Genomic DNA, 27,732 nt, shown 5'->3' with positions numbered 1-27,732 from the left:
ACTTCGTGGAATAAACGTCACTGACTCTGTTTTGTGAACCGCCTGCACCGTGAAGTATCGTAACCGTATTGTGTAATTTACTCTTAGGCTCAGCCAACTCCAGCGAGTACACCAACGTCAGAGCTGTCAGGAGGATGTCCAAGGGATGCGCTTTGTGGGGCCAGGCCTGTCTGGGAGGTAAGCGCGCGTACACGCACAGACGTACATTAATACACAAAATACTTCATCAAGCGCAACTGTCATAAATGTAATAAACTGTTAACTGGTTTGAGTTATTCGAAGATTGCTATTAAAGTTAGCCACTATTTGTGAAAGCTTTTTACTGGCACAAAAAAGGTCTTCTTACACGAAAACAAGATAAGCCATGCACCGTGGGTCCGTGACAAAATAAATACAAGTAATACAACTTTCATTCTGTCAGTGTTTATCATTATCACTGATTTGTTCATTATGTCAGCAAAATTACGTACCAATCCACGTCGTAGCGTTCGACACGTTCTTCAAATTAAGCGTCACCGCTGAGCCGGATTGGGGCTGGACACCGGCCACCGATGACTGACTGTTGAGCACAAAACTATTCTGATCGGCACTGCTGTTTTTCGCGGTCGTGACAAAGGTCACATTCACTTGTCCACTCATGGCGTCACCCGACAAACCCATCTGTTTGCCAAGGATATTGGAAGCCTTCTTGTCCAGGGCCATGACGTGGAACATATTGTCGCTTTTTCCGGATGGTCGGGTCAGGGTGGTCACTGTATCCGCCGGTGCCAGGAGTACGTAGCTGCGTTGCGCTCGTCCGAAGTTTTAGGCGGCGAGAAATCCACATCCACATCTTGGTACGCTACGGTTACAAAGTCCTGCATGATCTTTATCTTTGTCTTATTTTTTCTTTTTCTTTATCATCTTTATCTTATTATTTACTGGTCTCATTTTCTTTTACTTCTTAAACAATGATATTTATTATTAATTTTCTTCGCGACAGTTAGTAACAAGTTAATTAACTATTAAGCAATTTGCTGAATTTATTGCATATATACAACTAGCTGTGTGGACCACAAGCAAATCTGCAAACATACGTATATCTGTATGGAAGATGCCGTGAAAGATAAAGTATCGATAGTACCCAAAAACTAGATTTTATGACTATCAGATTATCCATGTTTCTTACGATCTGTGCAATTTTGTGCATCGCAGCCGTACATCCAAGCCAATCCCATGCAGTCATCCCGACTGAGATGTTCCACGTAAGCAATGGTACCATTTCCCGGCAGACTGTACTGTAGATGACGGCGTTGTCGGCCGCGTACTTAGTCACGGAGGGCATGGTGATGGAGAAATAATCAAACGGGAAGTTATCGTAATAGGCATCCGATTCATTTCATCCAGTAATGAGCTACCTTTTAAACCTGCAGCAAAAAATCACAGAGTCACCCTGAGTCAAGTGGCACAGCATCATTACTACAGGATACTGATGTTCATGGAAGTGTAGATTTGTCTCCTTAAAGTGGAAAACACTTGCTCCGGTGACAAAGCAATTCAGTGGGCCCGCGCTCAAGCTCTGACTCTGACTACTCAAAGTCTGACTCTGACTGTCCAAACTCTGACTCTGACTCTGACTGAATAACCTAAGAATAACTTAAAAAACCTAAGAAACCTAAGAAACCTAAGAAAACTAAGAAAACTAAGAAACCTAAGAAACCTAAGAAACCTAAGAAACCTAAGAAACCTAAGAAACCTTCAGAGTCAGAGTCAGACTTTGAGCGGTCAGAGTCAGACTTTGAGTAGTCCGAGTCAGAGTTTGAGTGGTCAGAATCAGAGTCAGAGTTGGAGTCTAGGCCAATTCAGTGTCATATTATCACATTTATCAGCAACGGTTATTCGTAAAGCACGCGCCTGATTAATTTGAGACGATGGAAATTGACAAAGAAAAGATGTTTTCCAATTAATCCAATCTATCCATAAACATCTCTATACCGGCAATATCGACTTACAAAAGGTTTGCTGCACCTGTGTATTGCACAATATAATTAATTCTAAGGGTGTGGAAGAGATCTCGCACTGAAAATCCCGCCGAGTTTTAATTAAAATGAGGAACATCTGCTTATTTACACTTCTATGTACGAAATCTTCCCGCCAAATACTTAAGTAAGCAAATGCATACATATATAACGCCTTTATTATACTTTATTTCATACGCCATGATTTATTATTCCTATATCTACTGTTTTGTGCAAGACTGATATAAATATACTGTGCATACACTGTATACTGTGCATTGTGTGCAATCCATCGCGGTAGTCAATTTGTACGCATTTCGCTTATAAAATTCTTTTAATTTAACGAACACTGACCAGGAGCTAAGTTATCCGGGTAGACATCAATGTACTGATCGCGGTCGGGCCGACGATACTCATTGCGCAGTCCCAGTGCATTCACTATGATACGCATCAGATCCCGCAACGATCCCATACATCCGTTCTCGCCGTTGTGGATCACCAGCTTCTGACCGTGACCCGCCGCGCGGTTCACGCGACCCAGAAACGTCACACAGGTGGGCGGTGTGGTCCTGCAATCAGTGCAGTATTGATATAATATTGATTTAATAACCGCTGTAATTTATACGCTCAGGATATGGAATTCATTGTGAAATCCTTTTACCCATCATTCAGCGTCTTGGAGATGTATAAAAAAGCTTTTCCGGCATCCGTATCGGGATCGTACTCACGGAAGTGCAAACATTGATTCGTATTATCCGCCACCGACATCATCGCGCCGTGTAACATCACTGCTTCGCCTTCATCTGCCACAATTAAATTATTTCATTTACGGATGGCGGATATTTTCTTTGAGTATTTTCGATGGCAAAAACCAATGCGACAATAAAAGATATCTAGACAACTGCTAAAAGAATTATGTAATCAAATACCAAGCGTATTTGACATTCTGTAGCTATAGAGCAAGTAATTCAAATCTCTACGTAGAATTCGAAGGCCACTTGCACCTCGTAGGAATGTAAAACACTTTTTTACAAAATAGTCGCAATCTGTTGTGACTATAAGAAGTTTTAATCAGCATCTTGTTTATTACAGCGATTAACATCGTTATATACGCTTGGATCATGGATACCATAATTATTATCATAACTGTGCCCGAACGATTTTTCTGCAGTAATTAAACCGGAATTAGCGGATCACGTGTCGAGACCCGGTATTTCCCAAAACCCGGTAGTTGCTCCTGTTACTGATTATTATTTTTCAGGAAATTCCTCTTACTGTAAGAATCATCAATATAGTATAAAATATTTCTGGGATCTCTCCATGAATATGTAGTAGCGATCATCCAAGCTTTGCGCTCCGAACGTACTACTAGTTCCCTCGCGTAATGCTGCGTAAGGCGGGAAGCTGATGACCATCGACAATACCGCGCGCGCACACAGAACGATGCCGGTCTAATGCTAGATCCAGAATGGATCCAGAGACAGAGACAGAAACAGAATCTATCCTGTGGAAGCGAGCGATACGATCTGGATCGCGAGCTATGCGGAAACACAAACGTCGCACCGTAAATCGCTGACTTTTTAATATTGAAAAGTCTGGAGACCAGATAATCAACAAGTGATCGGCGCAGCTCGATCGCAAAACCTAGAGCCAATTCAACAGTGTGTAACACTGTGCAGCACGTGCTAAGCCGCGCCCACTAGCCAATCAGAGCGAGACACAACACAGACACGTAATCCAGCTGGCGTAGCGTCGCGGACGTGAACGCTAGTGAACCCCCGCTCACATGCCTCTGGGGGGATGCCGAGCTCCGTTGAGGCTGAACATACTCCCGAATCCACGAAAAGACGGCGGTCGCCGGTGTCTGTGCGTGCTCAAAAACATCAAATCTCTTAATCCATTTAATCACATAATTCCAAATGCACAATGTGAAATAAAGAGATCTGTATTAAAATACTATTCCATATCAATTCTAATACAAAAACAGATCAACAGTTATAAGATCAATAAAAGTATTAATCAAATGTAGACTAGGATCCTCCATTTCTGACTCGTAAAGGTCACAGGTCCTGTCCACCGTTTTCCGCACTTTGGCCCATTCCGCTCGCTTGAGCAATTCCGCGCATCCATAGTGCGACTTTCATCACAATCCGCTTGAGAATCTGGTGCGTATCAATGTACGACTTTAGGAATACTGCTTCATCTTTGGAATAAGGTGCGTATCTATTGTACGACTTCAAAATGAGATCCATAAGGGTCATGGAGGGACGTCATGTAGACAAGCGTAGTTCGCTTCCTCCCTGATAAAGGTCATCCTTTGTTGAGATGATCCGTTGAGATGTGCGACTCGTTATGGGTTAATGGTCCCAAAAGGTCATGCGACTTAGATTCCAATACGATGACTCTGTTGGGAAATAATGATCCCAAAGGTCATCCATCTTCTCTTCAAATCTCCGGTAAAGGTCATGGAGGAACTTAGCCGATTTTTCTGCGGCCTTCAAGCACTTCTTTGCTTGCCTCCCTGGTAAAACTTTTAAGTTGACCTTTCCGTCGCACATCCAACTTCAATATGCCTCGAGCGGCCAGAGTGCCGGCAGAGTTTACCGTAGCATCTCTGGTGGGGCCGGCTTGCTACCGCATTAAATTTACCCCATAACGCTTCCACATGAAATCTTTTACTCTTGTTCGCCGCTTGTGGCCCAGCTTCCGTACGAGAGATCCGGCTTGGTTACCGCTATTTCTCTCGTTGACTTATGACACTGGGTCGCTCGGAGAGATTGCCGGCATAGTTTACCGTAGCAACTCTAATGAGACCGGCTGACTGCCGCATCGAGTTTACCTCATTAATATTTCCACCTGTTGTCTTTCTCTTTTTCGCCGCTTGTGGCCCACTTCGTATTCAAGAGATCCGGCTTGATTACCGTAGTTTCTCTTGCAAATTTATAACACTGACTCGCTTAAGGAGGAGGGCCGGCTAACTGCCGTAGCAACTCCCTTGGGGCCGGCTTTATAGACCGAATCAATTTCAACCCCAATCGTTGCTCCACATGATTTCTTTATCCTTGGCGGTTCTGTGCTATAAACGCTGAAAACAACAATTACACAAATACAGCTTATGTAAACAAGTCATATCGCCCTCATATACAACACCATTTTTCATTTTTGTGACGTGCCGACAAAATGCCGTAGACGTCATTTTAATAGTGTGATCCTAACGATCAACACTATTCCATTTCGTTTGAATCGTCTTCCTCACCGTCTCTCGGCGGGCGCTTCTTATTACTCCTCGGTTGGTTTTGGTCAGAAGTCCGGTCAATCGGTTCCATGGGACCAACTACCATCACCTTTTCCGGGTCAACTTCTCGCTGACCGCGACCTTTCCCTTGGCGACTTCTTTTGACCGCCTCGACCCGGTGGCGTGCATCATTCTCCTCCAACCGGAGTCTCCGGTTGTTAGGGTCATCCGCCAATCTCCGTTGCACGTCAGCGAGGTTATCGCGGAGTTGCTGGTTTCTTAAGCCGCGTCGTCCTATCTGGTTAGGAGCGCGTTCTGGGCGTCGGTCGCTTTTCTTCACAAGGAATTCGTCGATGTACATTTCAACTCCGTCAAAAGGTTCGACGTAGTCACTTCCCATGGTGTCTTTAATCTTATTAATCCTCTCCTCTACCTGGGAGGCATGGCGTTGTGTAAGATTGCCCTTTTCCATTCGTATCTTACACTTTTTCAGCGCCTTTCTTGCCGTATGGGCTATTCCAACATGTTCCATGGGTTCGCCCAATTTCGCCACGTGAGGTCGGAAAAGTGGTGGGATATCGTCCTTCATGGTATTGGACACCAACTGGTTATGTGTCTTATAATGAGCCAATCTCGCAGCAAAGACCTTTTGCCCCATCCTTCTTGCGGCATGGTCTTTAGGATCCACTTGTAATCCGATCGATGCTCTTGCTGCGAGCAACTTGAAGGCTGGATTCACGTGTCGTAAAACGAACTGAGCCACATATTCTTGTCGTTCGGGATAATCTCTATAATAGAATTGTGTCATCCCGACTGGGTCAGTGGTATCCAGTGGCACGTCCAACAGATTCAAGTCCAACAGGCTATGTAATCCGTTTCGTCGGATAGGAAGATAACAATCCCTTGCTGAGTCGCGGGGAATGTATAGTTGACGAAAAAGCCCTTGTTCGACTCCCTCTTTAATTTCTTTCGCATAGCCCGAATCGAATAAGAATTGACGCAACTGATTCAAAATTGTGTGGATCTTATTCGCATCCGCCGAATCGTCTTCGATCCCCATATATCGGCAGATTTCCGTCTTTTGTTCATCGGTGTCGCGCATATCGTATCGCGCGCGATCCGGTTCGCGCCGATTCGTGTGCGGCGGTTCAATACCCGTCGATGTGGATGGTTGGGGTCACTGTGACCACATTTCTTCGGGAAGTCGTTCGCCGACCGCACTTCGCGCCCTTCCACCGTTCACGATCTACGTGGACTGTCGATTCCATCCGCTGATACTTCGGGGGTGAATCTTCCCTTTCTGCGCTCGATGACCTTTTGCTCGCGCCAGATTCAAAACCCGCATAATACCTGGCTCTTTCCTGCCAGCGTTTATCCTGTGGGTCTGGCGTTCGATTTCGCGTATGTTCGCGTCTTTTGTCCCATGACCTTTCGGGTGTTGACATCCTAACATTGCGGTTACGGAATCCAACTTCCAACGGCACCTGATGACCTTTCTTTTCAGGCTCTGTGCGGTAAGTCTCTGCACGCCGTTGTTCCTCACGTCCTCTTGTTGCGGCCAAAATCTTTGCCGTATCGATTTTGCGCTGAATACTCGTCTCGGTTATCTCGTTTCCATGGCGCACCCATCCTCTTCCACCACGGTAATCTCTATCATGAGAACGTTCACGTGACCTTTCACTGCGATAATCCCGTGTCCTTTCCCGGGAGTGTTCACGTGACCTTTCGGTTCGTCTTTCAGAGGTCCGTTCATGTTCGCGTGAGTGTCCGCGTGACCTTTCTCTATGCGGGGGCGAACGAGGTCGTGTAAACACGTCATCTCGTCTGAATCCTCTGAGCGCCTGGAGAACATTACTCTCGTTCTGACGGGATTTACGCAGCTCCTCCATACGTTCCTCAACTGCCTTCTTTATGTACGGTGCCGGAGCGAAACTCTTCTGCAGTCTCAACTTCTCCCGCAACAGCGCATCAAATAGTTCCTGTTGCATAGCCGCTAAATCGCTGGTCAGCGTATCAATCTGGATGATCAGGGACTGGCGTATCAACTGGGCTTCGTCGTCGTTGAAGCTGGCTGTCGGTACAGTTGAACTCGACGGATTTGGCAGCGCCTCTCTTGCGGCCTGTTCGCTCGCCTTTTGATTCGCCGCGTTGATCTTTGCCCGGAGTTCATCCTCCAACTGTTGCCGTCGCATCTTCTCCTGATCTTCCTCAAACTTCTTCCGGTATGCGTCCGTTTGTGGACATTTCAACGGCTCCAAAGTCTCGTCCCAGCCACTTTCGTTATTCTGAATTGCTTCTCGGTAACGATCCTCGAGTAGCATTCGCTCTTCTACTGGGATGCTGCCGTAATTCCTCGCGCTAATGAGGTTTCGAAAAACGTCCATGTTCCCCCGTTTGGCTTTCATTAGTCCCACGAGTGAAACAGTGTTAGGGTCTCCTAACTTATGAACGCATGAATAGCACGGGAACTTCTTGTCAACTTTTCGGTTATTCCGTAAACAGTCCGGACACTTTGGATTATAGCCCGTAGATCTGTTTATCTCTGATGCGGGTCCTGCGCTTTTAGGAGTGGCTTGACCTTTCTGTGCCATTTTCTCCGTTTTGAATCTGCAATCAGAAAACACTCCATCATAGTAACCTTTCCGCGTAAATCGTTTCCATTCTTATTCATCATCAAGGCTTTTCTATCATTTTTACGCCTATTCCGCTACTGAGCTGAGACTTTCCTAGCTCCTGCTGCCCTTTCTATCACTGTAACGTGGTGACCTTTCTCACGTTATCAGCACTTTCTGACTACCGTGACCTTTCTATTAGTCTTATCGCCGCTATTTCTCGAGTTGACCTTTTCACTTTCAATTTTCCATAAAGCTTTTCTCGTTCGTTTTTAACTATTTTATGCTTTTCTGTAATATGCAGGGTTCATTACTCGCTGCACATTACACGCATCCCATTCACTCAGACTCCTTCGCCGGCGGTTGATATGGTTTGAAGTCAATTCGGCCATCCTGTTTGACATGAAGCACCTCGTCTGCAACCAATGCTTCTACGGCATTCTTTATCCATTCCTTATCGTTCTCAATATTCAATTCTCCCAACTCATAATGGACGGCCATGAAATTCGAAAGGTCACCCCATGACGCTCCATTGGTGCCGCCAATGGCGTCCAAAGCCACATCTGTAACGGCTATTTTCCAAGCCTCCAGTTCCATTTTTAGTCTGGGCGTGCGTTCCGTGCCCTGTTTCGGAAGATAGTAGATGACTTTGTTATCTTTGTTATATTTACATCCCAGTCTTCCTTCCTTATATGCCCGTTTCAGGACTCGTTCGGTCATATTTAGTGACGATCTTCCGTTCGAGTTTACCGCGACCTGTCTTTTGAGATCGGTACCAAGCATTTCTTTTTCTCGAATACTCTGGAGTGCAGCTTGGACTTCGTTCCATGTCCGATTATTCACATCTAACGGCGCTCCGAGCGAATAATCTGTCGCCTCTTTAGTTTCCATTTTCTGGGGGGATTTTGCCGAGTCCGTTGCATCAGTCGCCTGTTCATCTATCTTCAATTTTGCCAACGAGCCTGATGATGACTGGGCAGATTTCGGTTCGATCGTTTTCTCTTCCTGTGGTAAAGTCTCAGGACCTCCCAGTTCTCCCGCTGACTTTGACCGTTCTTTCTCGTAAGCATCCTTCAGTGGGATGAACAATGATTTCTGATATACTTGTCGCGCGGAGGCTGCCTCTGCTTCTGCCGAGGCCTTGTCCATCGGGAGCATGACCTTTTCTTTCTCCCGTTTTTCTGATGTTTCGTGACCCTTCGGTTGAATTACTTCTGTGTCTGTCGCAGTTGCTGGTGTCTCTTGACCTTTAGGATTTTCTGTGTCCGGTTCCAGAGACGTTCCAGAGGCACGGACAGCAGAGGTGTCGTCGTCACTCTCCTCTGATTCGGAATCCATGGGTCCCTTCTTTTTCGGTACTTTCGATACTTGTGGTTTAACCCGTACGGATCCTTCCTCGGCTGTTAACTGCGCGATCCGATTCAGTATGGGAGTTGTCGGGTCTCCACTCGATGGCACTCTTTCCATCTCCTGACTGTCGGACATATTACAACGGGTTTGTTTTTCCGGCGGTATCAGGCCTACTCTCGTATATCGGATCGGGTATCCTTGATGTGCGTTCGTTGTGGACAGGATATTCTGTTTTATCATCCTTGGCAACGCGCGTTCAGTGGCTGTGTCGATTTCCTTTATCAACCCTTTTCCGTCATTCCAAACAGCGTTGATATATTGGCTGATCCGGTGACTCGTTGACCCCAACGGGCTTGTCATTCCCGCGATTGCCCTTTCCACTCGCATTGCGGTATCTTCATTGGGAGTCGTCAGCGACTTATCCGAGCTTGACGGTCTGAATAGTTTAGCCTTATACGCGAAATTCGGATGTTTCTGGAGGAGTTTTCCCGCATTCCGAGCGTATTCCAATACCACATCGAACTTCTGTTTGGTAAAACTACGGTGCTTGTCCTTCCGCAGATATTTCTTTAAACCCGTTCTGAATTTTGACGTTACTGATGTGGTTCTTACTCGTGTAAAATGCTTCTCTGCTCCGTTGAACGCATCAATAATTTCGTCAATCGTGGTCATATTATCACTGTCTGGATCTTCGAATTCCGCTTCATCGCCCGAGTAATCAAGTTCACTGTCACCGTCCGGTTCGATGTAAGTGGCCATTGCCAATGCATCAATTTTCATGGCCTCTTTTCCTTTCTTTTTCAACTTTGCGGGTTCGCTCTTTGCTTTTTTCCCTCTCTCAAGAGCCTCCGCTAGGCTTCCTGGCTCCGCGGTTCTGGGTCTAGTCGTTTTCGGGTCCGTATGTGACCTCGTACTAACCGTCGAAGTGCTTGGGAGGCTCACTTCCGATGCTTCCGATTCACGAGACGTCTCTCGTTTTGCCTTTTCTCGCGTTCTTTTTTCCCTACGCTCTTTCGTAGTAGATGCCGAGATGACGACTGGGACAATCTGTTTCACAGCTATAACCTTCCCTTTCGATGTTGACGGCTCAGGCTCGGTGACCTTTGACTTCGATGTAGCCGATTCAATGACAAATTTCTTTGGAATAATAGGTGCGGATGACCTTTCTTCCACTTCACCGACTGGTTCGTCCAATATTTCTACATCGTGAGACGACGATTCGTCTTTCTTCTTTTTCTCCTCCTTTTTTCTCCGGGTGTTTTTGCTCTCGCTTTCATCACCGCTCTTTTTCTTCTTATCTTCTTCTTCCTTCTGTTTCTTTAGGGAGTCACCTTTCTTGACCTTCTCACGGTTCATGGCCTCTTCTAGTTTAGCCGCTTTCCTCGGTTTAACGACCACTTTGAGGGGCTGATTATCTTCTTCGGCCATGTTATCGTCTTCGTCGGCCTGTTCCTCTGCCGAATCGTCGTTGGCTTCCTCCTCTTCTGATTCGTCCTGTTTCGATGGTCTCCGGGTACTCTCCGTTCCTGCCACTCCGGCTACGGAGGCCTCTGCCATCTCTCCGGCTCCACTTTCTTGTGCCGGGTCTTGGGCCTGAATTTCCAAATGTGGTGTTTCTTTAGCCGGTGCTTGTGTAACGATCTCCCACAGGGGATTTTTCTTCGTGTCGTAAAACACCGTTTTATACGCTCCGTTTTCCGTTTTTCTTGTAAGTCGAAAATGTGCTTCATCTATCTCCGCTCGATGTCGCATCATGCTGATCAGCGTATTCGCTTGAATCAAAGGATCTTGACGTTCACTCACTGGTATCAAATTCCACAGCTGTTCGAGTGCTGCCCGGTTGGCGTGTTCGGCGCTCTCTTCTGACGCATCCCATGGAGCGTATGGGATCGGATCTCCCGTTATCGGGTCGACGATTACTGCGGTTATGCAATCCGTTGTTCCATCGCCGTAGTGGAGTGTTAGCGTCATTTTCCTGCTTGTTCCATCGGTATATTTCAGGGTCGATTCGTAATCGTCTAACGTTCGCCTACTCGGATCTGGGTCTGCTGTTGGTTTCGGCCGAATTCTCTCTTTCGTCAGCAATTTCCCGTCCACCGTGTATGTATATGCTAAGTGGTCGTCATTTGTGCCCACCTTAATACGGATCCACGCGTTTTCTTCGACCGCAACTTTGGACACCACATGCTTCATCATCTGAATGAGGACTCTCGGATTATGACGTTCCTCCGGGGGGATGAACTGTAATGCCTCATTGACTTCTGTTTTTGCCCTTTCTCCAATTTCAGTTTTGACTGATTTGTCCGCTAAGGGATTATATGAGTCAATCTCCTTATTCGTTCTTTTATCGACTATCCGAGCGGTGACCTTTCGTTCGTTATGGTCAGTTCCAGTGTATTTGACTGTAAAAGTCCGGCACTTCGGAAGTCGAACTGAAGCAGCTTCGGGATCCGGCGGTGTGGGTGGTGCACTCTTTCTACCCACTGGAATCGGTGCTTTACTCGTCGTGACCTTTTTCGTCCGCTGCTCCTTCTTGTCGCTTTCTTTTGGACTTGTCGTCGGTGACCTTACTCTTTTTCCGCTTTTTACGGTCCCGCTAGACGGCTCTGTAACCGAACTGGTACGTCCGCGTACTGATCCTGCGATTGAACTGGCCCGTGACCTTTCTGCTCGTTCGGTTAATTCTATCTCAATCTTTCTCTTTGTTTCCATGAGAGCACTATCCGACATCTCCTCTACTGGTGCTTCGACTGATGCCCGTGATGGCCCTGCCGCGCTGCTTGCTGAGGGTCCCGTTTCTTTAGGAATCGTCTTAAGGAACATCTGTATCTTCTCGATCATCGGCGGCCATTTTCTGTTGGTTAGAGCCGGATGGTACTGTTTCATTGAGGCAATCTTGATCGCCAACTCTTTACGTTTCACTGTGATGCTTTTAGTCTTTTCCTTCAATGCGATATGGACTGCTTCAATGATCGCGTCCAGACTCATTAATCTCCCGTAGAATGCATGTTCATCCTCGACTCGCATGTGAATTCTATAAAGATCCCTACACATGCGGTTGAAATCCTGGATGGCCGCTGTATCAGCCGTTGTCAGTCTTTCTTCATCGCCCACTATCACGTTTAGTCGTGCATCATCGTCTTTCATGTCGAGCGGGAGTTTCGGTGAATAATCGTGCACCGTTGGTTCACCCGGGGGCGTTGCCCGTAGACCATCTGGTCCGGCCTGCTCCAAATTTGGGCCCAGCGACGGCAGTACGCCTCGCGGTCGTGGTGAATCGAACCGGTTTCCTCCTCGCCTCCCTCCTTTTTGTGGCGAGTTCCTGTGAAATCGTTGCGCTCCCAATTGCTGTGGCGTTCTCATACGAGGCGTTCCGATATCTAACAATGATAGGCCTCCCGATTCTGGGAAAGGCGGCAATATCGGAGATGACCTTTGCGACTGGGTCGCTAACATTCCGCCAAATCCTCCGTGTCCCATAAATCTACTTGGTGTAGTCTGTTGCGGTGGCGGCATCAACATTCTTGCCGGTCCCATCACTTGCGGCGGTCCCATCGGTGGGGTATACGCTCCTGGATGCGGTTGATAAGGGGCACTCATCATTTGTCCCGAATACTGGGTTCCGGCAGGTAAGCCGTGGTGCACCCAGTTTACCGTGTCCTGATAAGTCGTCTGCTGTCCCGGATCGTGATACACATAATATTCCGGGCCGCCATAATAACCTCCCTGGCCTGGCTCGTTCTGTGCCGTTCCTGCTGACGACGTCGACCCTTCGCCATATGAAGTGTCGTATCCGTATTCACCTTCCATTCTTTTCGGGGTCGATGCCTTTAATGGATTTCCAATACTTTCCGAATCCGAATTCTCTGAATTCTGTCGTTCCAATCTATCCATTAACTGGGCTTACCTTCTGTAACAATGAAACAATAATGGTTAGCTGTCATAACGATGATGACCTTTTTACAGCTTCCCAACTCCTATTTTTAATGAAGTGAACCCTTATTCATGTTTATGTGGGTTATTTGTCTTTGCGTCCTTTAGTTATCCGATCAAGGAGTTCTTTATCGGCCGCATCTTCCACTTCACCTTGCTGGGTCAGCAATTCTGTAGGAGTTATTTTCTTTTTCTTCTGTTTGACTTTTCGCTCGTCGATTGCTTTCGCTATATCACGGCCCAATTGCTCAGCTTTTGATTTGACCGCTTCTATCTCCTCTTTTCTCTTTCTTATAAGGTCGTTTTCATTGCCGGTAGCAGTGCGTGGTTCGAAAAATTTCGGATCGCGCTCTGGTATCTCGGCGCCTATCTGCCGTTTCGAAAGGTCGTCGACGTCTCCGGTAGTGCGTGGTTCGGAAAAAGGATCTTGATTCGGTTCAAGTTCTTTTTGCGAAGCGCGTTCGGCTACTTCATCTTCAGTTCCTAGTGACCTTTCTGCCAAATTTCCGGCTTCTGTATTTAACTTGATTGTAACTGCTGTTTCGAAATCCTTATCTTCTTTCCTTTTTCTTCCTCTTTTCTTTGTTGGTTTATCTTCGTTTCCACTCTTGTTCGTCCGAACTTCATCCGTTTCGGGTAGCGGAGGTGGTTCGAAAAATGATTTGCGTTGGGGATCCAAATCATTTTGTGGGCTTCGCTCTGATTCCATCTCTTCTTGAAGATTGCCTTCCAACTTTTCATCTGGCAATGGTGGATGCCATGGTTTCAGGCGGTCGATTGAGACGACCTTTAAGTCCGCTTCCTTCTTTGGATTTTGCTCAATCACCTCCGCTTCGTTTGCTCGCGGGAAGCTAATGATCTTCCATACTTTGTCATATTTCGATTTGAAGTCCGATTGGTTCTCTTTCTTTCCTTGTTTCGTATCCTTTGGGAGTCGTATCAATACAAAGTCGCCGACTTTGAAGTTCGGCTCGGATTTCTTCTTGTTGTAGATTTCCGCGTTCTTTTCATACGCATCTTTGATGTTGCATCTCGCCACTTCTTCGGCAAAGGTCAAATTCTTTTTCATGGTCTCCACCCATTCATCTGGGGTCCCATAATCGTCTGGGATGTTCGTTTTTGTGACCACATCTTCCGGCATTGTCATTTCTCTGCCGTGCAGCATATAATATGCTGAATATCCAGTTGTGGCATGTACGACTCTGTTCATCGCCGAAATAACATATGGAAGGTACTTGTTAAACTTTCTTTCGTTTCCTGCTTTCAGGTACTGTGCCAAACCGTCCGCAATCGTTTGCATCTGTCTCTCCACTTGGCCTTGACCTTCTGGATGATATGCTGTTCCAAATGTGTGTTTAATCTTGAACACATTGGTGACCTTTGTCAACACTTCAGCTGTGAAGTGTCGTCCACGATCCGTGTGCAGGATGTGCGGCGCTCCATGTACCAATATCACATGTTTGACGAACACTTTGGCAAATTCTTTGGCTGTAGCCGTCTTCGTTGGTACGGCAATCACGTACTTCGTCAGCTGGTCGATGAACACCGCTATGTATTTATATCCGCGTTTCTTCGTTGGTAACAACGGTCCTTTCAGATCCGCGTAAACTCGGAAGAACGGATGTCCCACTTTAATCTCTTGCAATTTCCCGGGTGGGCATTTCCTCGGTGTCTTACGAAACTGGCATCCCTGACAGGCAGTTATATAATTCTTTACATCTGTACTCATTCGATCCCAATAATATCTCAATCGGATTGCTGTCAATGTCTTTTCGAATCCCAAATGTCCTGCCGCTTTCTCGTCGTGCAATGCGTGGATTATCGCTCTTCGCATTGACAACGGCACCACATATGACCTTTCAAGTTTTCCATTTTTATCCTTTACTCGGTACAGTATGCCATTCCATAACTGGTAATGCACTTCAAATTTCGATCTCGTTTCAGCATCTGGTAGATGTTCCAGTTCATCTATTATCATTGCCAGATGGGGATCTTTCAACTGTTTATTGCGCAACTGCAAGTTCGAGTCGTCTTCCTCTTCTTCATCACCTTGCAGGTTGACAATGCGGACTGTCGCCGTACTGAGTTCATTCCAATCTTTGATGACCTTACACCGCGGTAACGGTTTGTATCTCTTTTTCGTCTGTTTTGGGAATCTCAACAACTTGATCGGGCACTCGTTCAGTGCTTGTGTCACTTTGTCTGTTTCCCAAAGGTCATCTCGAATTTCCACCGTTTCGTCAAGTCCGGTGACCTTTCCATTATGAGCTTCAATATCCGCTGCAAGTCCGGTGACCTTTAAGTCACTAACGGTAGGCAACCAGCTTTTAACTCGGTTCACTTTTGCTTCCGTTTCAGCCGACTCATTCGCCGTAGCTGAGGTGACCTTTAATCGTTTTTCTCGTTGTTCCGCCATCTGTAAGAACAACTGGCCAATCTCGATTGCCGGTTCCTTCGTGTCAAATTCCTTCTTGTAATCTTCGAAGTTCGGAATTTCATCAAATTCTTCTTCGTGACACGTTGGCCCTCGATCGGCGCTCTCGATAACGCGTCCGCATTGTCGCAGTACTTTCCGGGTTTATATTCAATTTTGAACTGATGACCTTGTAATGCCATCGCCCATCTCGTCAGGCGCGGGTTCATACCAACTTTATTCGTTTCTGACCTTAACAAGTTGGTCAGCGCCTGATGATCCGTTCTTACGGTGAATTCCGCATAGTCAATAAATGGCTTGAATTTTCTGACAGCAAACACTACTGCCAGACATTCCCATTCCGTTACACCGTAATTTCTTTCGGCTCCGTGTAAAACGCGACTCGCGTATGCGATCGGGTGTCCGTCTTGTGACAACACTGCTCCAATCCCTTCTTTGCTTGCGTCACATTCAATAACGGTCGGCTTCGCGGGGTCAAACTTCGCCAATACCGGACCTTCACAGAACAGTTGTTTCAAACTGTTGAACTCGTCTTCGTGCACTTTCGTCCAGTCTTTCTTCACTTGTTTGTCTTGTCTCAACAGCTCGTACAAATGACAAGTCTTCTGTGCATATCCCATGATGAACTTGCGATAATAATTCGCCAGTCCGAGGAATGATCTTAACTGCCTTTCTGTTTGAGGTCGTTTAAATTCTGAGACTGCAGTGACCTTTTCAGGATCCATTCTGATTCCGTCTTCGCTGAGAATGTGGCCCAGGAATCCCATTTGTCTCATTCCAAATTCACATTTCGTTGGCTTTATTGTAAATCCCGCCTCGACTAGGCTCATCAATACATTTCTCAAATTCTGCATGAAGATCGCCCAAGTTTTTCCAGCGAAAATCACGTCGTCAATGTACCCGAAGACGCAACCTGTCCTTTTCGCCTTCGAAAGCACTTTATCCATGCACAATTGGAATGTCGCTGGTCCATTGCAGACTCCAAACGGCATCCTTTTAAACCGGTACATTCCATCTTGCGTGACAAAGGTCGTCTTATTGATTGACGCCGGGTCCATTGGAATCTGCCAAAATCCACTTTGTAAGTCCATTTTCCCGTAATATTTGTTGCCTGCACACGCATCTAGCAACTCGTCCGGATTCGGTAACGGGTAACTGTTCTTTCTCGTTAACTTATTCAACATGATGTAGTTGACACAAAATCTGGTCCCCATCGTTCCGTCGCCGTTCTTTTTCACAGCAAGCACGACTGGAAAGCTCCACTCGGCATCTGACGGTTCAATTACATCTTGTGCCAGCATCTCTTCGATATCCTTCGTTATGAATTCGCGGCCTGTCCAACTCGTTCTGGCCGGGTTACATTTAACTGGTTTCGCATCTCCCGTATCGATAACGTGAGTGACTCCTTTCACATCTCCATACGGTTTCTTTGATGTCGGTAAGACCTTCCAGAATTCCCAGAACGCGTTATACACGTCGTTCTTTTGTTCCTCAGTTAGGTCGGGTCCTAGTTTCAGATTGCCGATTATCTTTGTCAATTCAGCTTTCGTCGTGTCATCCACCTCTGGGTCTTCGAGCACGTTCTTTACTGTCCCAGCGTTGACCTTTACGTTTTCCATATGTTCATACGGTTCAACGTATCCGAGAAGCTGGTTTTTCTTCACGACTCGGTATTTGCTACTGTGATTCGCGATGACGATTTCGAAGTATTTTCCCCTGTGATCCGTCACTCCTGCCAACGGTTGCACTTCAGTTTCCACTTGTGGGACCGGTGTAAACATCAACTTGTTCTGTGCCGGTGCATATTTTCCCATCTTGACCTTTACCCGTGTGCAGTTTGACGGTTTCAATTTAATTCTTTGGTCACTGTAGACTTTAATCACGTCTTTCGACATTCTAGCCTTTTCCACTTTCAATCTTCTGACTTTAATTTCTCTTTCTTTTTCTTCGTCCACTTCGTCATCTTCATCTAGATCCATTAAGTCCTCTTGTTCTGAAAGGTCACTTACACCTGAATCTTCCGTAGTCGTTGAGTTATCACTTGAACTCGTCCATTCCGAGTCCGAATCGCTGCTCTCGTATTCTTGTGCAGCGGCTTGACCCTTGTCAGCCTTTTCAAGTGGGCGCTCATCAACTCCTTCATCATCTGATGAAAGGTCACTTCCGTTTTTTCGCGAATCCCTAAGTTTTTTCGCTCTCGAATTTTTGAGCAGAGGTTTGTCCGTTTCCTTTGCCTGTCGCCCGTTTCGTGTAGCGACTCTCGGATGGCTCCTCACTACTCGGATTCTTGTTGATGACCTTTCCGACTGATCAGAGTTTGACCCTTCTTCCACCTGCTTTGACCTTTCCAAATCGTCAATCTTTTCAAGGCTCATTAATGGCTTTTCGGTCAACTCGACCGGCGGACCTTCCTCACCGTTATCGAGTGACCTTTCCCCGTTTTTTGCCTCAGTTACTGGGTTTAGCTGTTCATTTGATATCCTTTCAACTTCCTCTCTGAACTTTTTCCACATTTCTCCTCTGTCCGTTAACATGTGTGCAATGTCGAAAGCTGATTTGGGACTTTCTTCTATTTCGTTCGATCCTCCTTCAGCTGTTTCCACTTCGTCCTGTTGGACCGTTTTATAACCTTTAGGTCGTTTAGGACCGACAAAGACACAATTTGCCATCAGCTCTTCGGTGACCCAGTCGTCACTCGGAATCGTTTCATACATGAACCATGTATCACCGCCTCGTTCTGGGTATTCGACTCCATCTGGATCTGGTGCAAAGGTCACCTTTTTCTTCTCCATCAATCCCGGTAACCTTCTTTTCCGGGTTACTTGTAACTCGCGCATCTCCTTTGTGTCGAATATCGGAATCTCCGCTTCAAATTTCCTCCAGTATTCGTCGAATATCTCCCAGTTATCGTCTTTGAGTGCTTTACAGAATACCACCACCGATTCGTATACCGGTATGCCAAGCCCTGTTGGGAATATAATTGTTCTCCCTTGACCTTTGTACATGTGGTTTATGCGGAAGTCCCAGAACAGTTCTATCCGCGCTTCTTCCCACAACTGCACCTCTTCATTCATTACCTCCATTTCCCTTTCAAGTTTCCTTTTCGTTTTTACCGGGTCAAAGGGATCTTGAATTCCATTATCCGCGCGTTGTTGCCAATGGTTTAACCATTTCCCTCTCCCCGTGATGAAGTTTTTCACACATGACAACCAGGTCCGATATCTATTCCAATGATACCGCTCAATGTGTGGCTTCCACATTTCGTTTGTTCGCATGATGCTTTTCACTTCTTTTTGAACATGACCTTTAAGATCTGCCAGTGCGGCGTTACATCTCGGCCATTCTGAAAGGTCATCTTGGGAGGCGTTTTGGCAACATTCAGTGCATTCCCATTGTGGTTGCACTCTGCACGGATCCTCGTAATAACCGTGTCCGCAGCTCCCCATTCGTTCTTCTGGAGTTAATATCCTTCGACTCATTTGCGGGTTAGCGACCACCTTCTCCTGTGTTGTGGTTTTCTGCTCACATTCGATTTCTGTTATACTGGCTTCGTCGGAGGATAGTTCAATAATCTCTGTCTCATTGTTCAGTTGATGACCTTTCAACTGTTCAAGCGCTTTGTTGCGGATTTCGCTCGCGAACATCTGTTCTTCTTCAGCTATTCGTTTCAATATCCGTAACCTTTCACTCTTTTTATCCTTTCCTACTTTGGCCGACTTTACTCCCAGTGCTTCTGGTACTGGGATAGGCTTTGCCCACTCTGTGTTAGGTACAAGCGATTGTTTCGCTGCAGCTGTCGCTTCTTTCTGTGTGGCAGCTATCTCTCCAAGTGCTGGTGACCTTTCGTCATTCTCGGTAGCAGATCGAGGTTCGAAAAAGTTCGGGGTACGCTCTGGTACTCTCTGCAAATCTTTTTCTTCGATTTCATTTTCGGTAGCAGATCGTGGTTCGAAAAAGGTCTTGCTGACGTTTTTCGGATCCAGCTCTGACGCCAAGTTCTCAACTGGTGACCTTTCATCCTTCGTTCCCGGTGCCTCTGGTACTGGGATAACTTTTTCAACACATTCTTTTTCTGTGGCTCCTTGCTCATAGTTATCTGCGATCATACTTCTCCCGTCCGGGAGAAATATGATCGCCTCATCCGTATCTGGCGCAAACGGCTCCTTTTTCCTCTCGTTCACTTTTTGGACATTTCCATTTTCACTTATCTTCTCTGGTGCCTCTGGTACCGGGATTGTCCGTTGGCTAGTCTCGTTCTGCTGCACTCTCGTCATTCCCGGTGCCTCTGGTACTGGGATGACCTTTTCTCTTCCCTTTTGTGTCAGCGTTGTCCGGTTTAGTGTGTTTTCAATCTCCTGTTGGATCAATTTCAACTGCTCAAATGTTGACAATTCTTTTTTCGCCCTCGTTTCCTTTACCTTTCCCGGTGCCTCTGGTACTGGGATTAGCGTTTTATTGACCGTTTGAACATTTCGCGTCTGTTTTACAAGTTCGGTGACCTTTCCGACTTGAACTTTGGCGATCGGTTTCGGGTCATCTTCTTTCTCTTCTTCGCCTTCATTATCCATTAGTACGAACTTCTTCTCCAAGAAGTCGAATCCCAGTAGCACCTGTACATCGTCACACTTCGGTCGGACGTAGAATGAATGTTCACTAGTCTTTTTCCTTAAGGTCACTGGTGCTACGCAGTAATGCGTCACCAGGAATCCTGACGTTCCACTAATTCCGTTTATTTTCACCAATCTGTCTGGTGGCAATGGGAGCATGTGCAGTCCATTCTTTTCGCAAAATGGTTTGCTGATCAGCGACGTCTCAGCGCCGGTGTCCAACATTGCGTTGACCTTTATGTCTCCCACTTTCACTTCATGAGTGTACGCTTCAATTCTTTTGGGCAATTTTCCGTTTTGAATCTTCAATGTGTGTATCTTGCATTTCACAGGAATTAGAGATACCGGTCCCGGATCCATGTCGGGAGGCACTTGTCCTTTCGCCAGAGTGCTATGACCTTTCAGTATCTCCCTCAACTTGTCAATCCTGTGTGGCACGTCGGTTCGGACATCGTAGAATTTCTGCGGTTTTTTCTTATCCGCTTGCTTCTCTGCAGCCATTTTGTCGCTGGTGACCTTTTCGTTATTCTGCACTTGCGAATTTGCTTTTGTGCTGTCCACATGACCTTTAGTCACTTCATTTATCGTCTCGTGGATCAGTTCCTCTTTGCGGTTTTCATTTCGCTTATCTCGCAGCTTCTCAATTACTTCATTTGTTATTTGGTCGGCTCGCTTCAGTTCATCTGCTTCGTTGTCTTTCATCTCGTCTGGTGACCTTTCATATGTTACCATATCATATCCCTTTTCGGTCATCCATTCAATCACCTTTGCAGATACTTCATTGTTCGTTTTCGTTGGGTCGCTTTGCGAAGACATTCCATCTGTTCGGGCTGGTGACTTGTCATTGGCGTCCTTTTGTAATGCTTGCGATAAGTCCCGTGACCTTTCAGCTGCGCTACTCTGTTGTATTTGCGCCATCTCATTTGACCCTCCTTTCTGTTCATTTTGCGCTAAGTCCTGTGACCTTTCATTGCGCTTTATAACAAATCCGCCGCCTGTCAACTTTTGTATGGGGACTTTTTTTCCATAATTCAGCGGTTTATCTTCCGGCGGAGCGTTTCGCGAGTTATTCAGGTCAGCTTGTGCGTTCTTGTATTCAATTGCATTGAATACTGGAGCAATGTTCGGTGACCTTTTGACTTCTATCCCGGTAACCAATTCTTTCAGTCGTTTTCTCTCATGTTGCGTTCGCAGTTCTCGCATGTCCCAGTAATCTTCTTGTGACATTCCCGCTTTTTGCTTCGCTTTCGGCGTTACGGGTATCCACATTCCGTGATTCCCATTCGGTCTGTAGGCCACTTTTCGCCATATTTCCTTCCGTTGCAGCGTTACTGCATCCACAAGGGAGTCATCGGAGTTCTGCTGTGCCGGTTCGCTATTCTTCTGCTGCGCTGTTCGCAGTGTCAAGTCTATTTCTTGACCTTTTAACACGGCGCTTTCACCGTGACCTTTAGCGTTCGCACTCACTCCTTGACCTTTCACTTGGACTTTTCCTACGGAAGGTGACCTCTGGCGATTCGGTATGCCGTGTTCTTCCATATACTCTCGGAATTTCGAATGGTGCACTTCTTCATCCTCTTCTGTAGTGCTATTCTGCGGCTTCTTTTGATTCAGCATCGCTTGTTGAATCTTCGCATTGCGTAATGCACGGCGTTCAGCTAACACCTTTTCGCTGCAATACGGTGACCTTTCCTTTTGCTGTGCTGTTCGCAGTGTCGCGCTACCGTCATGACAATTTCCACTCGCAGTACCGTTCTGCGGTGACCTTTTATCCATCTGTACCGGTTTCCCGATAACCAGTTCGTTTTGCTGCTGTGACGGCATCCTTATAGCCGTTTCAATTTCCTTTTGCAATGACGACATCCATTTAGCCGTTTCGCTTTGCTGTGGCGGCATCCATATAGCCGATTCCTTCGTCACATTCACTGCAGTACCATTCTGCAGTGGTGACCTTCCGTTCCCCTTTTATCCGGTGGTTTCGGGTCGGGGCGATCAGTAGGCTCACCGGCGCCTACTGATCTTGCCCGTTTCCCTGAACCGGCGCTCCACCTTGTTGCGCGCCTTGCACATTTCCTTGTACATTTCCTTGTCCGCCATTATTTACCGGGACATAATTTTGTCCGCCTCCGTTATTCTGGCCGCCACCATTATTTTGGCCACCACCCTGTTGGTAGTTTCCTTGGCCACCTCCATTTCCGCCGTTTCGGTTGCCGCCGTTCCAATTTCCGCGGCCAAAGCCTCTGTTTCTTCCTCTGAAGCCGCCACGGTAGCCACCACGATTGCCACCACCTTGGCCGCCATTTCCGTTCCCATTTCCGTAATTTCCGTTTCCATTCTGATTTTGAAAGTTCGCTTTCGCCTGGTACCACTGCGCAATCAGGTCATATCCATTTGCCACCGCCTGTCGCCAGCCGCCCGAATTGCGCAGCCGTTGCCACTCTCTGAAGGCGAACAAGTTCGGGTTCTGATCCGGCGGCGTATTCGCGAACTTGCATCCCTGGGTCTGATGATTGCCATACATACAGTATTGGCACATCTGCACACCGTTTGCGACCCATCCATCAATCATTTGAAACTTGAATTCCGTTCGTGACCCCTGATTCTGCTGGAAGTTATTCTGGTTTCCTCTGTTTGGTTGAAAGTTGCCTTGACCTTGGTTTTGGAAGTTCCCTTGACCTCCATTCCAGTTTCCATTTCCATATCCGTTTCCACCGAAGTTTCCGTTGCCCACTCCTTGCTGCGGTAACCCCACATTCAAAGGGGCCACATTCTGTGGTGCCGGTGGTGCGACATTCCGAGCCGGTCTCACTTGAGCCTCCGCCTGTATCGCAGCAACCATCGCATATGTAAGTGGCTGTCCCGTCTGGCTGTCGATAAAGGTCACTTCCTTGGTGACCTCTTGCACCGGGGCCTCCCTTCGGTATTCAACCAGCTGCTGGACTGGTGCTGCCGCGACCCTTTGTTGTGGCACATTTTCAACTTGTCCTGTGCGAATTGTGACATAGTCCTGGTTGCGTTGACCTTTCGGTGCTTTGTACTTTTCTTCTCCAGCTGACCAATGTCGGAAGAAATCTTTAATTTCGGTTGGCGTTCTGCACTGCTGTGTACGCAGTGCCTTATAAAGGTCACTGTCGATTCTGCATCCTTCGATAAGGAAGCCGACTGCTTGCTTCTCAGTAATGATTCTTTTTGCCTTGTATTTCATGATCGCTTGATAAAATTGGTCAAGTGATTCTTTTCCAAGGTCGAATTTCCTTGCCATGGCTTCTCGTAAGCCAAGGACTTCTTCATCACGGTCGCCATATTCATCCTTGAATTTGGTCATCCATTCTGTTATCGTATACTCCATCTCTTCCTGGAGTGCGATTTCCCTCTCGCCTTCGAACCAAGTTTTTGCTGGTCCTTTCACCGCGCTAGCTATTTCAATCAGGACATGGTCGTCCGTAAGTTGATAAGTTCGCTGAGTGTCTCGGACCAGTTGTGTCCAGCCATTGACTGCATCGCGACTTCCGTCAAAGGTCACTAACGTCGTTTTCCGAGCCATCGAGTTGAGTGCCTTTGTCAATTGCGCCGCTGTCGATTCTGCTGTCGGGTCATCCTCCTCTTCGCTATTTTCATCGTCATTTTGGTTTCGTTTCGCCTTTCCGTAACGGGACTTCCGTGGGCGCTCTTGACGGCTGGAGGGTCTGTCCCGTCGGCCTTCGTCGATGTACACGTTCGTTTCGATATGCGAGGGATCGCCGTGACTCGTGTGCGGATAGCCTCCTGATGGTGGCTCTTTGTCATCTTTGACCTTTTCACCATCCTTTTCGTTTTTGACACTTCCTCTGCCGGTACCAGTTCGCAGCGGCATCTCAAAGTGGTAGCTTTTGCCCGCGCCCGTTTCATGTGCTTTACTGTAACTGGGCGGCGGTGATTCCACTATTGCGGTTCGAACTCCATATTGCAGGAGCTGTTCGTCTTTATGTTTGTTTGAGATGTTGAGCGCCTTATTTTCATCCTCGAGGCGTCTGACTTTCAGCTGGAATTCTTCTTTCTCAGTTTTCAAGTTCTGATTCTCCTCCTTGACCTTTAACATGTGTTGATGGAGTTGGAAAGTCTTTTCCTGAATGACCTTTTCAGTGTCATTCTCCACTTTTTTTATGTGTTCCACCAACTGGGTCACATCTCTTTCCAGTTTCGTATATTCTTCGGCTGCTGCCTTCAGCTGATTCTTCGTCTGGGTGAGCTCGTCCTCCCCTGTCATTACCGTTTGGGTCATATCAATCAGCTCCGTGTTGAGCTTGATGATCTCCTGTGTCTGCTGGTGGGCTGATTGTTGCCACTCTTTGTCTTTCAGTTCGAGCGCCGTGACCTTTACGTCCAAGAGGTGTGCCTCATGCTCCCACCTCATGCCTTGTTCGGCGATCGTCTTTGCCGCTTCTTTCAGCTCCTTAATTTCCTCCGTGACCTTTTTGTTATCTTCCTTCAACGCCTTGTTCTCCTCCATCACCTGTTTTATCTCCTTGTTCAACCGTGCGCCTTCGGTGGCTGTAAGGTCTCTCAAGTCCTTAGCCACTTTGACGGCATCGTCGGCTCTTCTTTGATGATCCTGCGATTCCTTCTGAAGGGTTCCGATACTCTCGTCTCGCAGCTTCAATTCGTTTCTCAGCTTGAACACCTCGTTAGTGTTTGCCAGCAACCGTTGAGTCGCATCAACGAGTTTGCCCGCGTATTCGTCTCTCTTAGCCTCCGCTTCAGTGACCTTTTGTTTCAATAAGTCACATTCGTCATTCAATTCGGCTAAGTGCCGTAACCTTTCTGCTGAATCCTCTGACATGCTCTCGTTGAGGTCACTGACTGCAAGATGACCTTCCATTTCTCTGTCATCTGCCATTTTCAAGTATTCGTCAGCCAATTCCTTCTGTCTTTCATATTTCACTTTCCAACCGTCGGCGGCACTTTGAAGGTCACCCTGTTGCTGCTCCAGATCGAACAGGCGGGTTTCAAGGGTCATCAGTCTTTCCCGGTATTCCTGTTTCCGCTTGTCCGCGTGACGTTCGTTATTTTCAAGTTCCTTTTCCAATTCACTCACACGTCTCCTCAGAGTTGACGTGGGACTGTTCGGTGACGGTGGTCGTACATTGATGACCTTTCCTGTTGTTGTCCGTTCAATAAGGTGCTCCGGTATCTCTTTGAAAGGTGTCATCCCTTCAGCACGGTCAGCTTGTCTCATTGCGGATTGGAATGACATATTCATGGTCGTTTCATCGTCCGTGAAGTATGATTCATTGGACTCATCTGAGACCATTGGAGTTGCCCAAAGGTCATCGTCTGCCGCTTTGTCATTCAGCGAAAGGTCACTCAATCCAAGCTCAGCCAATTCCTCTTCGGTAGCCTTTGTCTTTTCCATTTCCACTTGAGTCAGGTTCGCATTTTTATCCTGCTCATTCATTCCGGCTGTGGGAGCATCCGACTGTGATGCCCCAATTGCTTCCGCTCCCTTTTCTGTGGTTCCATCCTCCCCAGTGACCTTTGTCTGGTTCATCGGTTTACCTCCCGCCACAGACGCGGGGGTTTGCTTTCCATCTCCGCTGGAGCTCTCTTCGTTCTGTATAGCCCCAAGCGCCACTTGGTATGTGCTGTCGCTGCCTTTGCTGTCCTTCCTTGCAAAGGTCACAGCCGCTCGGGTCTGTCTGTCATGTCCGACTGGACGTGCGAGCGACTTGTATTCCTTTTTATAAGGATCAACTGCGCTTTGCTGTGATCCTCGGGAGCTCCTGCTTCCCTGGCTGCTGTTGGATGTTGGTTCCATGTTGTCTTTGTCCATGTTGATCGGATAACTTGGACGCTCCTGCCAATTGTTCTCACACACACGTTATTGTATGGTTTATTCAATTGTCCTAAAGGTCACTTTTTGATTGAAAAATTTCGGCTAAGTTCCGTTTAAAGGTCACTTTTTCGATAAAAACTTCGAGAGATTTGCCCTAAAGGTCACTTTTCAGACAAAACTTCGAATCCGCTTTTACAGTTTAAAACACGTTTACGAATGAGATCCTACTGCTGCTAATATCGTTGTACTATTACAACCCAATTTCAACTTCGATAAAGGTCACGTTGATCACTTTCAGATCATAAAGGTCACTCAACTAAGTCAATTCGGTCGATTCCAACTTTTTGGTAAAGGTCACTTTTCGACTCAATTTCTGTTCAAAGGTCACTTTCCAGCTCAATTCGAGTTAAAGGTCAATTTCCAGCTCAATTCTATTAAAGGTCACTTTTCAGCTCAATTTTGATCAAAGGTCACTTTTCCTTTGTCTAAACTCAAAAGGTCACTTTCTGTCTCAATTATCTCATCTCAAATCGAATTTCCCATTACCGCTCAAGTTTAACGGAAAATCCCCATTCGGGTTGTTTACCTCTTTCCTATTGGTCGGCTAGCTCAAATTATTCAGTTCGAATCTCGACCAATCACAGCTCAGATAACTGACCAATCACGTTGCTCCTCTAAAAATCTATATCTGTCTGACGTCACGGTCAACGGTGAGACATGCGCGCCGTGTGCAAAACTCCGCCTACGTCTATGCTCAGCTCAGTACGGACCAATGAAAATTGACGATTTTACCGTCTAACCAATCCCGTGATTATTAACGGTTTTCTACCTGTTAACCGTCCGTCCGTTCCACGTTCGTCCGTTCCTCGGGAAAAATGATCCAAATGATCCAGATTCTTCTTCCAACTCCGCTCCCGCGTCGCCGCTGTTCCGTAGCGTGCCTCGCGCTATCAGTCTAGTACTGTGCCGGCTGTGCCGTAGCAACAGTAGTGCTCTACAACCAGTTTGGAGGAGTCTAATCTGTCTTTTCCCGTGCGCCCCTTTCGGCGCTTCGCCTCTTGTGGCCCACGGCTTAGGCTTCGCTGAAGCCTTGCCGAGTAGCAATGACACCAGTACGGGTCTTCGCTGAAGACTCCGTACCGAGGAACACTGCCGACTGAACTCTTGAACTCTTTCACAGCTGAGGAAACAGCACAGGTCTTCGCTGAAGACACTGTACCGAAAACCAAAGCTGGTAATCCACGTCAGTTGAGGAACTTGCACCGCTTGTGGTGTTGCACTTTGCTGTGTGACAGACCTGCGCCTTGCTGGTCGCGGATAACACGTTGAGTAACAGGCCAAATATGCCTGACAAATCAAATTAAATCAATCAGAGAACCGCTGTCGGCTCTGCTACCATCTAATGCTAGATCCAGAATGGATCCAGAGACAGAGACAGAAACAGAATCTATCCTGTGGAAGCGAGCGATACGATCTGGATCGCGAGCTATGCGGAAACACAAACGTCGCACCGTAAATCGCTGACTTTTTAATATTGAAAAGTCTGGAGACCAGATAATCAACAAGTGATCGGCGCAGCTCGATCGCAAAACCTAGAGCCAATTCAACAGTGTGTAACACTGTGCAGCACGTGCTAAGCCGCGCCCACTAGCCAATCAGAGCGAGACACAACACAGACACGTAATCCAGCTGGCGCAGCGTCGCGGACGTGAACGCTAGTGAACCCCCGCTCACACCGGCAACGTACCACAA

The 27,732-nt window shown here is 47.0% G+C and overlaps 2 protein-coding genes across 5 annotated transcripts; both read right to left on the bottom strand.

The window, feature by feature from the left end:
• Window positions 1–105: 105 nt before the first annotated feature.
• Window positions 106–27,528, bottom strand: LOC129596157 (uncharacterized). 4 transcript variants are annotated; one of them, XM_055493353.1, is made up of 5 exons: window positions 26,810–27,528; window positions 2,659–2,800; window positions 2,352–2,566; window positions 1,169–1,406; window positions 106–841 (listed from the first exon to the last, which is right to left on the bottom strand). In XM_055493353.1, the coding sequence occupies exons 2-4, from the start codon at window positions 2,781–2,783 to the stop codon at window positions 1,312–1,314; spliced, it is 435 nt and encodes a 144-aa protein (XP_055349328.1). In that variant the 5' UTR covers window positions 2,784–2,800; window positions 26,810–27,528; the 3' UTR covers window positions 106–841; window positions 1,169–1,311. The 4 variants fall into 4 exon arrangements, with proteins under 4 accessions (XP_055349328.1, XP_055349327.1, XP_055349325.1 ...); XM_055493352.1 differs by lacking the exon at window positions 26,810–27,528 and adding an exon at window positions 3,273–6,325; XM_055493350.1 differs by lacking the exons at window positions 106–841; window positions 1,169–1,406; window positions 2,352–2,566; window positions 26,810–27,528 and adding an exon at window positions 4,837–6,325 and having other exon boundaries at window positions 2,710–2,800.
• On the bottom strand, window positions 6,508–12,169 carry LOC129596156 (uncharacterized). The gene is made up of 2 exons (XM_055493349.1): window positions 8,159–12,169; window positions 6,508–7,839 (listed from the first exon to the last, which is right to left on the bottom strand). Exon 1 carries the CDS (start codon window positions 12,078–12,080, stop codon window positions 8,184–8,186), a length of 3,897 nt encoding a protein of 1,298 aa, XP_055349324.1. The 5' UTR covers window positions 12,081–12,169; the 3' UTR covers window positions 6,508–7,839; window positions 8,159–8,183.
• Window positions 27,529–27,732: the final 204 nt, after the last annotated feature.

Source organism: Paramacrobiotus metropolitanus, unplaced genomic scaffold (genome assembly GCF_019649055.1).
Source record: "Paramacrobiotus metropolitanus isolate TYO unplaced genomic scaffold, Prichtersi_v1.0 Parri_scaffold0000087, whole genome shotgun sequence".
NCBI classification, from domain to species: domain Eukaryota; kingdom Metazoa; phylum Tardigrada; class Eutardigrada; order Parachela; family Macrobiotidae; genus Paramacrobiotus; species Paramacrobiotus metropolitanus.
The sequence above is the reverse complement of the archived record's forward strand: the minus strand, read 5'-3'. Positions and strand labels throughout refer to the sequence as shown.